This window comes from Leopardus geoffroyi, chromosome D3, assembly GCF_018350155.1.
Source record: "Leopardus geoffroyi isolate Oge1 chromosome D3, O.geoffroyi_Oge1_pat1.0, whole genome shotgun sequence".
Lineage (NCBI taxonomy): Eukaryota > Metazoa > Chordata > Mammalia > Carnivora > Felidae > Leopardus > Leopardus geoffroyi.
In genome coordinates, this window is record NC_059339.1 from 57667659 (window position 1) to 57682556 (window position 14898).

General features: G+C 43.4%; 1 protein-coding gene across 17 annotated transcripts in view; it reads left to right on the plus strand.

The window, feature by feature from the left end:
• FHOD3 (formin homology 2 domain containing 3) overlaps positions 1–14898 on the plus strand; it is a 471758-nt gene that overhangs the window by 380324 nt on the left and 76536 nt on the right. For all 17 annotated transcript variants that reach the window (XM_045458615.1, XM_045458602.1, XM_045458603.1 and 14 more), the window contains one exon: positions 3806–4020. In XM_045458615.1, the coding sequence (XP_045314571.1) occupies positions 3806–4020 (215 nt within the window). The remainder of the gene's footprint in view (positions 1–3805; positions 4021–14898) is intronic.

Genomic DNA, 14898 nt, shown 5'->3' on the forward strand with positions numbered 1-14898 from the left:
ATTAGAAGAAAGGCTTTATCTGATCATGATTCAGTGACATTCACAAATAAATTTTTTTAACGTTTATTTATTTTTGAGACAGAGAGAGACAGAGCATGAACAGGGGAGGGGCAGTGAGAGAGGGAGACACAGAATCCGAAGCAGGCTCCAGGCTCTGAGCAGTCAGCACAGAGCCCGACGTGGGGCTCGAACTCACGGACCGCAAGATCATAACCTGAGCCGAAGTCGAACGCTTAACCGACCGAGCCACCCAGGCGCCCCTCACAAATAATTTTTTAAGGGAATAGTAAGGAATGAGATCCAGGCTGAGGCTGGGGGTGGGGTTGGGGTGGGGTCAGGGCAAGGATTTGTCTCAGGGGGATGGCATAGGAAATGCCTATGGCAGGCAGGGGTTATGGGAAAGAGTGCAAGGGGAAGGTCAGGACTAGGCTAGGATTTGGGAAATTGTGCATGAAAGTGATCAATGAAGCAGTAAGAGAGGATTCTGAGCATTGCTTAACTGGTCTGAGGACAGAATAGAACTTGGAAGGAGTCAGATTTTGGTTTAATGTAAGGAAGAGTTCCCAAGTAGAAGAGTGGCAGGAAAAGTTATCAGTAAGTAGGTTTAGTTAATGTAAAATCAAACAGAGTTTCTATAGGGCCCTGGGGAACGAGATCCAAGCCCGTATATGTTCCCTCGGCTGTAATACTAGCCCTGCAGCCCACCACCTTGGTGGATGTGTGAATTCATTCAAAAGGTTTGTTTGCCTATCTCTCCCACTGAACTGTGAGCTCCACCGGGCGGGGGGAGTGGGTGTTTATTATTAAATCTCTAGTACCTAATGCAGCACTTAGCACATGACAGGCACTCAACAAATGTTCAATAAATAATGAAAAGATGAATGAATAAACAAAAGATATGGGCAGAGATGGGATAAATGGGAGTGTTTAGGTGAAAGTAGGAAAGGTGAAAAGTCTTTTCTTAAGGCTGTGGCCTGTGGATAGAAAAACCAGTGCTTTGCATACAGGAAGCTTCAGGAGAGTCTCAGCTGGGGGTTGTGTTGCAAAGCCACAGGGACTGTTGACCCTCATTTCGTGGGCTGCTGGGCTCCTGGGGGAGTAGGTACTGTTGGGCACCTAAGTGCACTTAGAGTCTGTCTGTAAGACAAGGTTGTGATATAGGGCAAGCTTCCTCCCCAGGAACTGCCAGAGGTTGACATGGGTCAGGAGACATTGCTAAGCTGTGAAGCTCTAAATGCCCGGTGGCCTGGCTCTTCCCAGGCATGCCAGTCTCCCCTCACCACTCCGGCCCATTGCAGATGGCCACGGGCACTGCTTTTTCCACAAAGATTTACTGACTATTGACCTTGGTGCCCCTCCCCCATCCCTGCCATATTTTAAAGTCTTTATAACTGTGGCAAAATACACAGAAGATCACGTTTACCATTTTAAGCGTGCAATTCAGTAGTGTTAGGTATGTTCACATTGTTGTGTGGCCCGTCTCTGGCATTCATTTCATCTTGTAAAAGAAACTTTACACCCATCAAACAAGTCCTCAGGCCCCCTCCCCTGCCATTTTTGTCTACCAGATAAACATTCTCCGGAGAATTCCTATGAAATCCTTGACTCTTCCCATGTCCCCCAGATCCTTGAGGATGACATCTAGGAGGTGAAGGGTGTGCAGGAAGCCTTGGAGTCGTATCCAGACTCTGAAGGAATAACCCCTGGAGTCCCCCAGAAAGTGAAGTGAACTCTGCCCACACATACCTGCCGGTCTGGCTGCCCACGGAGAAGGGGACCAAGAGGCCAGGGCCAGGGCTGGATCACCTGAAATGAAGGTCATAAATGGGTTGTCCTCTTGGCCTGAAGCCTTGGACCTATGCAGGTCCCCTTGATTGCACACCCTCCCTCGCCTGCCCCTTTCTCCTGTCACAGAAGGCTCAGACTCAGCGTGGGGATGCCTCACAAGCTCCTCCTGGGCTCACGGCATTCCTGGCCTCGACTGTGCCACCGTCTCGTTTAGAACATGCCTCCTGTTGGGATTCTGACTCTTGCCTTCAAGGTCACTTTCTTCCAAGATTCCATAGCCAGGTGGTTTTCCTTGCTGGTCCAGATTAAGTTCGGAAATACCTTCCTTTTGTCACCTCTCCTACCTTTTGAGAGGTGACATTGCTGACAGGAGGAGTCCAGAGTTCCTTCGCCCTGTAACCGTGAGGCTCTCCAAACCTCGCCCAGACGTATGTGTATGCAGACCCCTCACGCATTTTTTCTCAGAGACTCACCATGAAAGTAAGCTCCCTCCCTAAGAAGTTGAAATAGATGCGTCGGCCACCCTCGGCCCCCGCTGCTGCGGGTAGACCCCTGCAGCAAGGTGTCGCCTTGCGGGTTCCTCACCGCATGCCTTGCCTGCTTCCCCTGGGCCCGGCAAGTGCAAGGCGCCAAGGGAAAGAACAAAGGATGGTAATCTTCTGTTCTCAGAAATCCTATTATCTGCTTGTTGAGAACAGACACACACATGTGAAAAGATGACTAAATATGCCAGGCAGTAAATGTAAAATGCCATCTGAGTTGAATGGACTACATATCCGACATGAGTTCAGAGGCAAGGCTAAGATCACTTCCAGCTGTGGTGGTCAAGGCAGGCTTCGCAGAGGGAGACACGCGTGCGAGCCCGGCCTGCAGGGCGGATTGCCTCGGGCCTGGCAGGGAGCAGGGGTCCCTGTGGCAGACTTTGGGGAGCCACGCCCACATTAAGGATGCATGAAGAAATGCATGCTTTTTAAATGCATCCTTTTTAAGGGTTTCATATATATGCTCTGCCTTTCTTGGGCGCGTGAATCCAGAATGCCGTGCGTGGTGGGGGCTTTGGTGGGCTAGGGTTGGGGGGACCTGCCCACCGGGAGGGACTGAAGAAGCAGTGAATCCCAATGGATCTGAGTGACGGTCTTGAATAACCTGTCTCAAAGTTTAGTGGTTGGTGAGACAGAAACCTGCTACAGCTGAATTCATAAATTCACTTCTGAACAAATAATGGTGGGTAAAATTAGCAGACATCTGGAAGAGGCACATATTTCAAAGTTATTTTGGTCTGATCTATAAAGCACACTATGAGGAATATGATTGGTAGCTGGTCTTAATAAACAGTTAGTGGGTTCTGCCTGCCTGAAATGCAAAACAGATGTATCTTTGTTCTTTTAAACTGACTTTGATGAATAAACTATATGTGACGTCAGGTCCAAGCTATTGGATGTCTGAGTCCTACTCAGAAATATTTTAGAATATAAAAAAGTTTCCATGGTCGACACTGGGAGAACAAAGCGAATTCCAGTCGCGTTGCTGTTAGCGTTGAAGCAGGTTCAGAAATTCAGAGAGGCCTCCGTCCAGCAACCCCTTTCGGTATTTTGGGGGCATTGTTTCTCTCCCCCACACTGAGGCGCCCTCCCATTTCACAGCTGCAAGCTCTGAGTGCGTGTGGTTTTCAGCTGTCACTGTTGGGGCTTTGTAATGGGCATTATTGCTGTTTTGCTTATTTGTACACATTTCCTAAAAGAGCAAAGTAGGATTCTGCAGCAGTGATCCAGTCTCTGGAGACTGTGTGATGTTGCCATTTCTCCCAATTTGTTTGGTTATGAATGATGCGGGGATTTTAATCATTAGCATCTTGGCTTCGCTGGCTGTTTTTGGCAGACTGGTCCTCCAGCCAGCCCTGTGCTGTGCTCTGTGCATCAGGAAACCAGCTCACTCTGCAGGTGTTTCATCCATAAACAAGCATCGGCCACGGGCTCCTCTTTCTTTTTACGGAAACCCTTTGGAATTTAACTTTCAGATACAAATACTTGGAGCAGTTGGCAGCCGAGGCGCATGAGAGAGAAGTGAGAAGCCGGAGCGCGAGCCGGAGCAGAGGTGACCTCTCCTTGGACCTGACCTCCCCGGCGGCCCCTGCCTCCCCCACCCCTCTGAGCCATAGCTCTCCTTCTCTAGACTCACAAGAGGCTCTCGCGGCATCATCCTCTTCTCTGGGAACACCTCAGCATCCCCAAGGTGAGTGCTGGGAGAGCAGAGGGAAATTAATGTTAGGCTTCTGGGAAGTAGGAACCATTACTACGTGCAAACTAGTACTGAGGGGCAACTAAGGGTAAACTCAGGGCGACTTCACTGCACTGATAAATTAGATGCCTTGAGAGCCACTTCTGTTAAAGCAGAATTGTGTATAATGGTTGTCAATGCATGGTCATTGAGAAGGGAGAATATTAAAAATAAGGCTTACTTTGCCATTGCTTTCTAAATCACAGGGTATTAACTTAGTACCCTGTAATTTGGACATTATTTATTTATTGGGTCTGCCCAATAAAGTGACCGCTTTAAAATGTTCTTACCCTAGGAATTGTCGGTCTGTTTTAAATTAAACTGATGGAGAATAAAATTAATCAAAGCCAGCAGAAAAATAAAATGTGGATCTGGTGGAAATAGAAATGTTGAAGAAGAAGAAAAGGAATATAGTAACGATTACTGGCACGTGGTGTGGCTGTAGATGCTTGTGTGCAGACAGAAAGGCTCTCGCTGGGGAAATTGTCTGTCATCTTAGCTTTATTTGGAGAGAAACAATATTGTACATTGCAGCCGGGGAGCATCAGCTGTTTTCCCGATTGCCCTGAGAATGGTGGGACCGTTTTCTTTCACATTAACAGAGACGATGGGTCTTGGGCACTGGCGTCTACAGTGCGTGTTGACGAGCCTGCAGCTAGCACTGTTCAATTTAACCGAGTGTTATGGCTTGCAGCCTGACCAAGACTTAGCCAACTGAAGACAACAGAGACGCTCAACTTTTAACTCTCGGAGGGCTGACTAAATATGGCGTAAAGCTTAATTTCAACAAGGCAGGACTGCATGACCTCAGCAGAACTGGATGTAACGGAACAATCTTGTCTGTTCAATTCTCCGCTGGCTCTCCGAGCCTCAGGGCTCATTCTGCAGAAGCGGGCTGGCTTCGCCACAGCTTTCCATCATGTCCAGTTCCTGCTGGTCCCTGAGCCATGGAAGATTGTCCCAGGCAGATGGCTCGGTCATAGATGAGTAATGTCGGTCTTAAAATACTGAGACTCTGAGAATCAGGAAAACAGACTGTGCTTTGACAGCTCTGTGCTTTCCAGACCCTGCCTGGTATCCTTGCTCTATCTAAATTGTGGTATTTCCAGAGGCGATATGAAAAACATTCCCCTGCAAAGCGACGGTTCAGCACTTAATCTTGGAACTTTTAACTCTAAGAGTCATACCCACTCTTGTTTCCAGAATGGTTGTCTAAACTGTGAAATACAGAAGGTCCCCAGGCTGAGAGAGAAGTGTCAGTATCTATAAATATCGTTTGTCCTCCAAGCTTTTAGTCTCCTTGATGTTTGTGACAAAAAGACAGTTCCTTAAGTATTTTGTCCAGCTATGATCAAACTTGAGGCTGTTCTATCCAATTAAATGGGCAGAATATTTGAAACTCCAGTAAGAACACAGAAAATACTTATTTGGGGCATATGCAATATGCATTGGGGGGAAATAAAGTTATTTATGTATGCTTTCAGAGAGATAAAGAGTAAATGTCATTTTCCTCTATGGAGAAGGGATTAGTAGAGACTGAGAGAATGTTTGGCTGAAATCACCACACGAGCATCTGAAATAGGAATACTGGGCTCGAACTGAGACATGATTACGAATTAATGAAATAGCACTGTGTGATGTTTGGGTTGTTTAAAAGAAAAAAAAAAAGCAGGGGTTCTTGTGGAATCTCCAAGAGATGTTCATCATAGGTTAAATAATTATCCAAAGCAGTTGGAATCAGCAAAGTAATCTGATGTCTATGTTCTAATACCTAGCTGAATTATACAATTAGAAATTTTAAACATATAAGAAGACATGCTCTATGAGAGGATTGTCTCCGAAAGGTGCTGAGACTTCCTTCTGACTTGGAGACCTTTGCCCTATGACAGAAGTACAATGACGGAATGACCTTTTTTTTTTTTTTTTCAGCCTAGCTTGTTATTCTTCTTTGAAACATTCTGCCAGCATCCCATTAATAATCTCTTCTTTTTTACCAGGCCCCATTTTTAAATGCTCAAAGGCATTTTTTTGCTTAGCCCTAACATTTACAATGTCACAACATCTGGGGGAAGAATAAAAAAATATAATCACACATCCAGATGTTTGTCCTGCTCCAAACACCTGGCACTATGTGGTCCAAATGTGCCAGGGGTTGACTCGCTTTTTCATTCTCTCTGCTTGTGGAATCATACGATGATAATCTTCACTTTTCTGTCATGCTCTGCCCCTTCCTCCCAAGCGCTACTATTTAACACCCACTCGAGAAACTGAGTAAATGGGGGAGATTGGGGGTAGAACCCACTTTTAACCGGCAACCTAGCCATTTATCAGGGCATCGTGGTACCCCAGTATTTGTGGTGGCGTGCACATTAACGCCACATGATCCCTTTGCTTCTACCCTTTCCCCAATATCTGCATAAATCGCAGCCTACCTTTCAGAGTTGTATTTTCAAAGAAAAGGAAAAACAGCTATTTGTTACTGAGTTATATATATTTCAGGATTAAAGGTCACTTTATAAGTTCTTTTATTGAAACTCCTTACTTGGATTCTGGATAATTTTTAATAGCAGAAGATAGGAAAACATTAAAAACTTCTTTACCTTTGCCCTTACAAAATATATTTCAAAAGAAGGGTAAATGTTAAAAGACCAATAGCATTATGTGCTATCGAGTGAGAACTTTCAGCCAAAAACCTTCCCAGCTAAATCTGCTGTAACTTTTGTATAAATTATGCCACTACCCCCACCATCAAGTCAATGTGTGCTTGAATTATTTTTCCATCTGGCCCTCTTGTGGCTCCTAGCAGATGTTTGTCCCAATAGTGCCTAGACTGGTGATGGTTGGAGTATTTTTCCTCTGTGTGAAACTACCAGGCCCAAGTGAGGGACAAACACATGCATGTGTTCTCCTTTGCACTGGGCTGCAATTAATGGAGACATGTTACCCCAATTTAGGGAAACATGAAGGGCCTCTCTCTCCATCCATTGCTTTAATTAGCCTTTCCTTATTTTCACTGAGCCCTGATGGCATACATCAGAATATCTCACCAGTTTATTTCCTGTTACTTTAAGAAACCGATGTGTCAGGAAATAAGTTATTTTTGTTAATTAGAGGAAAAGGTGCAGTATTCTTATTGGGATTGAATTCTCTGATTTGACTCTTGGGGAAGTTTCTCTGAGGAGTAAAAACAATAATCTGTGTACCCACAAGTGAAGTCATTTTAGCAAAGTAACCTATTATCCCAGTGGGTGTCAGATCCGGGGAGCCTATTTCATGGAAACAGAATGGAGAAACCATTCATCTCAAAACCAGGTGTTGATGACGGTCCCTGCAGGGTATCCCTGTTAGGAACTGCCTTCCTCGGAGGCTAGAACTGTGTGGCTTCCCTGCCCCCTGGCTGGCACACCTGGGTCCATCCTAAGGCTTAGTGGAGAGAAATTACCTTTCCTATTAGAAAGCAGCTGCTGTCAAGCACTTACAAGTGGCTTTTACCCACTAATGCAGCCAGGAAGGCTACATACTGGCTAGATTATTATTTTTAGCTCAGTTGTCTCCATATTGCACACAGAAGTAATACTTTAGAGATGCATTTAAAATTTTTACCATGCTATATTAACTTTATGTCAGGGAAAAATAAGTTCATCGGTGATTTTTTTCTACCTGTACCTGGATTCCTAGATTATTTCCAAATATCTTACTGTTGGGCCTTGGAGATACAAAATATGACCGATGTGGCCATGGCCTACTCACCAGTATTCACTCAGAGGCATTACAGAAATTATTGACCTGCTGAACGGATTATTTTCTCTCACAGATCCAAGCATATAAAGTGCCGGTAACTAGGACTATTCCTCTAGCTTCCTTACCCTCTCACCTAGAAATAAAATGTAGCTGTATAGTAATATCATGAAATGTTCTGCTGGTTTAAATGAATGATCATTTTTCACGTGGGCGTCATTCATCATCACAGCTGTTGTCATTGTTCCTAGCCATTGACTGAGCACCTTTGTCACCTTCCTTGTGTGACATGTTTTGAGTCTCCTTCAGGTGTAGACACTCTCCTAAGTTACCCAATCCTCGTGGCAGAAATCAGAAACATCTGGTATCCTGTTTCCAACTGGCACAGTAGCAATGGAATATCATCAGTCATCAGCCTTATGCATGCTGGTTCCCTTGCATAAAGCTTTTGGACACCTCTAGTCCAGTATTTCACGAATTGGCAGGAAACTAGATTCCTGTGGTTCTGTGACTCAGGATGGCCCCACCTCCCCACACCTCACCTGACTGCTGCTACTTGATGCCATTTGGTCAGTGAGACAAAATCTCTCAGGAACTCTACCCAAGGCCAAGGCACCACCTGCTACACCTGCCATGGAATGGCTTTAAGAGCCTTTGCAAATCATTGGATTTTCCTGCCTTGCTTTTTCTCAGTCTCTAAAAATGGAAAAGGACAAAACTTTCCCTTTTTTCTCTTATAGAAAATGACAGTTGCCTGCAGTGTGTTTCCATGCACCATATTTTATTTTATTTTATTTTACTTTATGTTATGTTATTTTATTTATTTATTTTTGAAGTGGGGGAGGGGTGGAGAGAAAGAGAGAGTCCCAAGCAGGCTCTGCACTGTTAGCTCAGAACCTGACACAGGGTTTGAACTCAAACTATGAGATCATAACCTGAGCCAAAACCAAGAGTCAGACGCTTAACCGACTGAGCCACCCAGGCACTCCTCATGCACCATATGTTAAAACAGTTTTGAATCCTTTTGGAGTAAACCAAATATGAATCTTAAGTGTGCTTAAGTAAAGACAAGGTACACAATGGTGTTGGAATAGTTGTTAAAGAGCAGTATTAGGTGACCAACATGGTACTTTCATAGGTGGCAATTAGGTGTCAAAAACTCCAAAGGGTCTAAGACTTGACTTGACTTTTATTTTTTTTTTTTATTTTTTTATTTTTAAAAATTTTTTTTTCAACGTTTATTTATTTTTGGGACAGAGAGAGACAGAGCATGAACGGTGGAGGGGCAGAGAGAGAGGGAGACACAGAATCGGAAACAGGCTCCAGGCTCTGAGCCATCAGCCCAGAGCCCGACACGGGGCTCGAACTCACGGACCGCGAGATCGTGACCTGGCTGAAGTCGGACGCTTAACCGACTGCGCCACCCAGGTGCCCCTTGACTTGACTTTTAAGTTATTAAGTCAGCCTGCCACAATTTTGTGGATGTGGGCACAAGCCATGAAACTCCAGGGTCAGAGACAACAGACTTTGTTACTCATAGCAATAGTAGTAGCCAGAGTATCAGCATTTGTGCCATTTCTCCAAGCCCCAGTTCCTGCAAGGTGATGTGAATAGGCCCAAGTGTTAGCTTGGTATGATAGCTGCATACACAGAGAGGAACCTTGAGCTTGGGGACCCCAAATCTTTTATGTTGGGCAGTAAATCTGTCTTCCCTTTGTCCCAGAGAGAGACATTATTTTTATCACAGTAAGCTATAAACCAACCAGTCTATTGCTCCAGGGGGAGACAAGGTCTCTGTCTTCCACAGCTATTTGCTATGCACACATCCTTGGATATCCCAGAATAAAGACTGTCACTGTCTCTGCTTATTAAGACTGCAGAAACACAAGAGACCCCTGGAGAATTGTTTCCAAGCATTGGATTATAATGGTGTGTAACCAACATTTACAAATTTGCATCTTAAAATCTGTTTAATGGAAACGAAGTATTCAACTTTAGAACAGAAATTAGCTTGTTCGATCTTACTTGACAGAAAGAACATCAGGTATTGCAAGACCCAGCCTGGAGCAGGCTCCGGGGGTTAATGAGCTTGTCTTCCTCTGGAGGTGCTAACAGGGAATCTGGAAAGACATCAGTGCCTTTCATCCGAAGTGGGAGCCTTGGGTAAATGCTCTCAGGGACATTCAGGAGACCTCCACAAGTAGGGACATTGAGCATCCTTCAGTGTGGTACTTTGAATTTCCAGAGTCATTGACTATGAACTGGGAAATAACAAAGAAGAACAACTACCTGGTTCCTTCTAGCATTCTTATCTGTGGTCAAGACCTTGATCACCACTCTGCCATCTCCACTTTTCCTTCCAGCACCCCTGCCCCCAACTCTACCCACCCCTACCTTTCCCCCACCCTCATAAGGCGTTTGTGCAAAATGGTACACTGCTTACAGTGTGGCAGAATAATCACAAATTAGCTTTCCAGTCCCTATAAGTATGGTTTTTCTTTTTTTTTTCCAGGTTTCCCTTTATTATTTTTTTAAATATAATTTATTGTCAAATTGGTTTCCATACAATACCCAGTGCTCATCCTGACAAGTGCCTTCCTCCCTGCCCATCACCCACTTTCCCCTCTCCCACACCCCCCATCTACCCTTAGTTCTCAGTCCTTAAGAGTCTCTTATGGTTTGCCTCCCTCCCTCTCTAACTTTTTTTTTCCCCTTCTCCTCGCCTATGGGCTTCTGTTAAGTTTCTCAGGATCCACATATGAGTGAAAACATATGGTATCTGTCTTTCTCTGCCTGGCTTATTTCACTTAGCATAATACCCTCCAGCTCTATCTACGTTACTGCAAATGGCCAGATTTCATTCTTTCTCATTGCCAAGTAGTATTCCATTGTATATATAAACCACACCTTCTTTATCCATTCGTCAGTTGATGGACATTTAGGCTCTTTCCATAATTTGGCTATTGTTGAAAGCGCTGCTATAAACATTGGGGTACATGTGCCCCTATGCATCAGCACTTCTGTATCCTTTGGGTAGATTCCTAGCAGTGCTATTGCTGGGTCATAGGATACATCTATTTTTAATTTTTTGAGGAACCTCTGCACTGTTTTCCAGAGCAGCTGCACCAGTTTGCATTCCCACCAGCAGTGCAAGAGGGTTCCTGTTTCTCCACATCCTCGCCAGCATCTATAGTCTCCTGATTTGTTCATTTTAGCCACTCTGACCGGTGTGAGGTGATATCTCATTGTAGTTTTGATTTGTATTTCCCTGATGATGAGTGATGTTGAGCATCTTTTCATGTGCCTGTTGGCCATCTGGATGTCTTCTTTGGAAAAGTGTCTACTCATGTCTTCTGCCCATTTCTTCACTGGTTTATTTGTTTTTCGGGTGTGGAGTTTGTTGAGCTCTTTATAGATTTTAGATACTAACCCTTTATCTGACACATCTCCAAAGGCAAGGGAATTAAAAGCAAAAATGAACTATTGGGACCTCATCAAGATAAAAAGCTGCTGTACTGCCTAAGTATGCTTTTTCAAGAGAACTCTTGGGGTCAGTGACCCTGCAAGGCATCTTATCTGCCTCTGAACAGGACATGAATATTTAGAGCCCTCTGAGGCTGGAACATCTTCTGAGAAAGCTGCCTCCACCAGATACATTTGGAAGTTCCAGTAGATTTTTGTTGACTTTTCTAATCGAGCAGCTCTTGGTCCTTATGTATCCTCTAGATAATCTCCAGACTCAGTGTATTATTTGGCTTTCATATTTTCTGCATTTCTCATCAGTATTTTCTCATCTTTTATCTCAGTCTTTCTCATCAGTTTGTTTCAGTCTTCTTACTGACTCTTCTTCTGCCTGACCCTTAAGTATTGGGTTTTTCCAAGGGTCCTTTCCTAGCAACCTTCTGTTTTTATGCCTAATCTGTGCCTGTTTTCTCACATCCTCACCTGTGATGTTTAACAACCTACCATGTGATAAAAATCGCCAGATCTGTATCTCCAGCCTTGGCCTTCTTGAGCTCAGGACGCATGTATCTAACCTCCTTAGACATCAGTATCTACTCCTCAGACATGTCACACTCAATAGGTGCCAGTTTGGGATATTCAGATGGGAGGGTCGCGTGTCTCTCACCTGTAAAATCCCTACCCCCTAAACCTGCTCATACCTTCCAGTCCTCATCTATTTTAGGCCATATCTCTTGGCCTAGTCATTTAAGCTGGAAGCATGCCTGTAATTTTTGACTCCTCCCTCAATGCTCACACCTGTATGCAGTCAATCACCTAGTGTTTATGGCTTCCTTTCTCTCAACTCAGCCCTCCCCATTGCCACTGCTTTAGTCCATGTCTTAACCATCTCTCATCTGGACCATTTCAGTAACTTCTAATAGACCTCACATCTTCCAGCTTCTTATTAGCAACCCAATCCCCCCCACCAAAAAAAAATCCTATCTATACCTTGTTTTAAACAGCTCTAGTGGCTGTCCATTATCTATAGCAAAAAGGTAAGACCTTATACAGCACTAAAGACTTTGGTTATCCACTCCCTACAACCAGTCTTTTACCTCCACAACCACCCCTACATGTTATGTTCCATCAGCATCAAACCACTGTCAGTACCTGAAAGGTGCTCTGTTTTCTCACATGTGCTCTGTGCTCGAGAGCCCTTTTCCACTGGGTGCCCACTGGACTCTTATCCATCTTACCCATCTAGTTGAAGGATCTTCTCTAAAGTCATCTTTGATTCCTCTTTTGTATTTCCCTTACATCTTGTGCATACCAAGGATACAGGGGCTTATCTCACTGAATAGTCAATAAATGGTACCCCGTCCTCCTCCAGTTTGTGTTTCCCAGAGGAGAGTCCATGCCTGCACTCACCTTTGTTATCTCCCAATGCTTGGAGCAGAATAGACATTCAGTAAATGTGTTATGAGCTAGAATGAACAAACAGCATGAAAAAGGAAGGCAGACACATTACTCTGTAGAGACAGCTATTTCCCCTATACCCAGACATTTATTACACGGATCATGATGGAGGACACATATTTGACAATATAGGCCACTCCATAAAGACCAAAGAATAGATGGTGGTTTAATGTAGAAAGGGAACTTTTACAGAAAGTTGACATTATGTGGGCCATTTCCTTCTGAGAATCTAACACTAAAAGAGGAAGAAAAGTTAGAGGATGATTCTTGATAAATTGATAGTTAAGATATTTATTCAACCACCTATTAAAATACCCCTTAAGTGGATCTTTCTCCATTTTTTTTGTGAATTAATTTGCTAACAAGTTCAGATCAACTGAGATATTGACTAAGTGGATTATTGACTAGGTATAAATGAAGAAGAGTCAACTGTTTGGTGTGTGAATATAAAAGTAAGATTTCTGGTGTATCCCGGTTGTAGGCCACCTGGTTCTGCTTAGGCTTGGTCAGACTCTCCTGGCAAGAAGATCTAATATTTTCTTTAGATATTAGTTGTTTTGATATCATAATGTCTCTTGGCTAGACCACTTTATCTTGAAAAATATTCAGGGAAGATATTTTTTCACATCTGACTTCCTGATGCCTAGCATAGTGCCTGGCATATCAATAAATATTGCTGGAATGAATGAATGTTGCTACTAATTACGTTAGAACATTTAATTACATTAGGACCATCTAACATGTAATTAAAAGTAACTAGATGCTGCTAAGCCTGAAAAAGTGAATTAAGAAAAAACCTCAAGTTCACTCCATTTATTTGCTAGCTGTTCTTACCCGGGACTATCCATTTTAGTGCTAGTGTATACCTTCCAAAATCACTGTTTTGTTCTGATGTCATTGATATTCTTGTCTGGGACTTGACAAGCACTAGAGGTGCTCTTGAAATGCATTGCCAGTTTGGAATTAGACCATGTCTTCATCCTTGAGGAAAGACTTGTCTTCCTTTGTGCCCTTGTAAGAAAATGAGCATGTAGTTAACTCAGGAGCTCTACTAGCCCTACTGGGCCTGGAAAGACAAATGGATAATGGCATTAATCATGTTTGACACTGGTTGAATCAAGACAAGATCTGTCTGATTTTGTAAGAATTTAAGCTCAAAGAAAGTCTTCGTATCCAGGGGTTGATATTTGAGGTTATATGGTTTGAGTTCAAGATAATGATAAGGCAATGATACAATACAGATAGAGAAATGATATAGGATACAATAATCTTACATTGCCTTTTTAAAAAAATTTTCTGTTTATAGTGTGAAATAGAATCTATTCATTAACCAATATTAAAATAATTGGACCTGAAACCAGAGGCTTCTTTTTTGTCCTATATGATAATACAGTGGAATTTATATTCGATACATGTTTAACCAAGTGGACTCAATCAGAAGCATATTCTGAGGGGTAAAGGTGGGGGGTAGTGAAAATTACAATTTGAATAGTGCTTGTAATCTTTCCCAGCATCCACCTCAGATGGAGGTTTCCATTGTGAGCATGACATGAGGGCCACAGCTCTGCTTTTTTCTAGAGTCATTCCTGACCTTCATGTGCCTTTTGTAGTATGAACAACTTGCTGGATCAAATGTGATTTTAGAGTATAAGGGTGTGTATTTGTTGATGACATAACCCACCACTACAAGCCCAGTACTTTTTATGGCATTCCATTGAAGCTAAAGGAAATCCTTGATTGTTGGAACCATGAGAGTTGGTATGGTATCTATAAAGTGGCATCTTCCAAAATGTCTTCCGAAGGTAATTTTGGCCATGTACGGTTTTCATTTTAAGAGGTAGCTTAGGCTGAATTTTGAGAACAAGTTGCTGCTAAATTTTGAAGGCATGCAAATTCACTAGACTGATGAATCAGTATTTTGCAAATGACAAAGTGGGCTTTTTGTTTGTTTTTGTAAAGTTTGCGTAGGCTGAGTTTGAGCCCATCCTAATGAAACTATTCCTTTAGGGTAATGATTCTCAACACAGGACAATCCCTGCTACCTCCCCCACTCCCCCAGGAAACATTTGGCAGTGTCTGGAGATATTTTTAGTTGTCACAACTGAGGAGGAGGTGCCATTGGCCTCTAGTGGGTAGAGGGCCAGGAACGCTGTTAAACATCCTACAGCACACAGG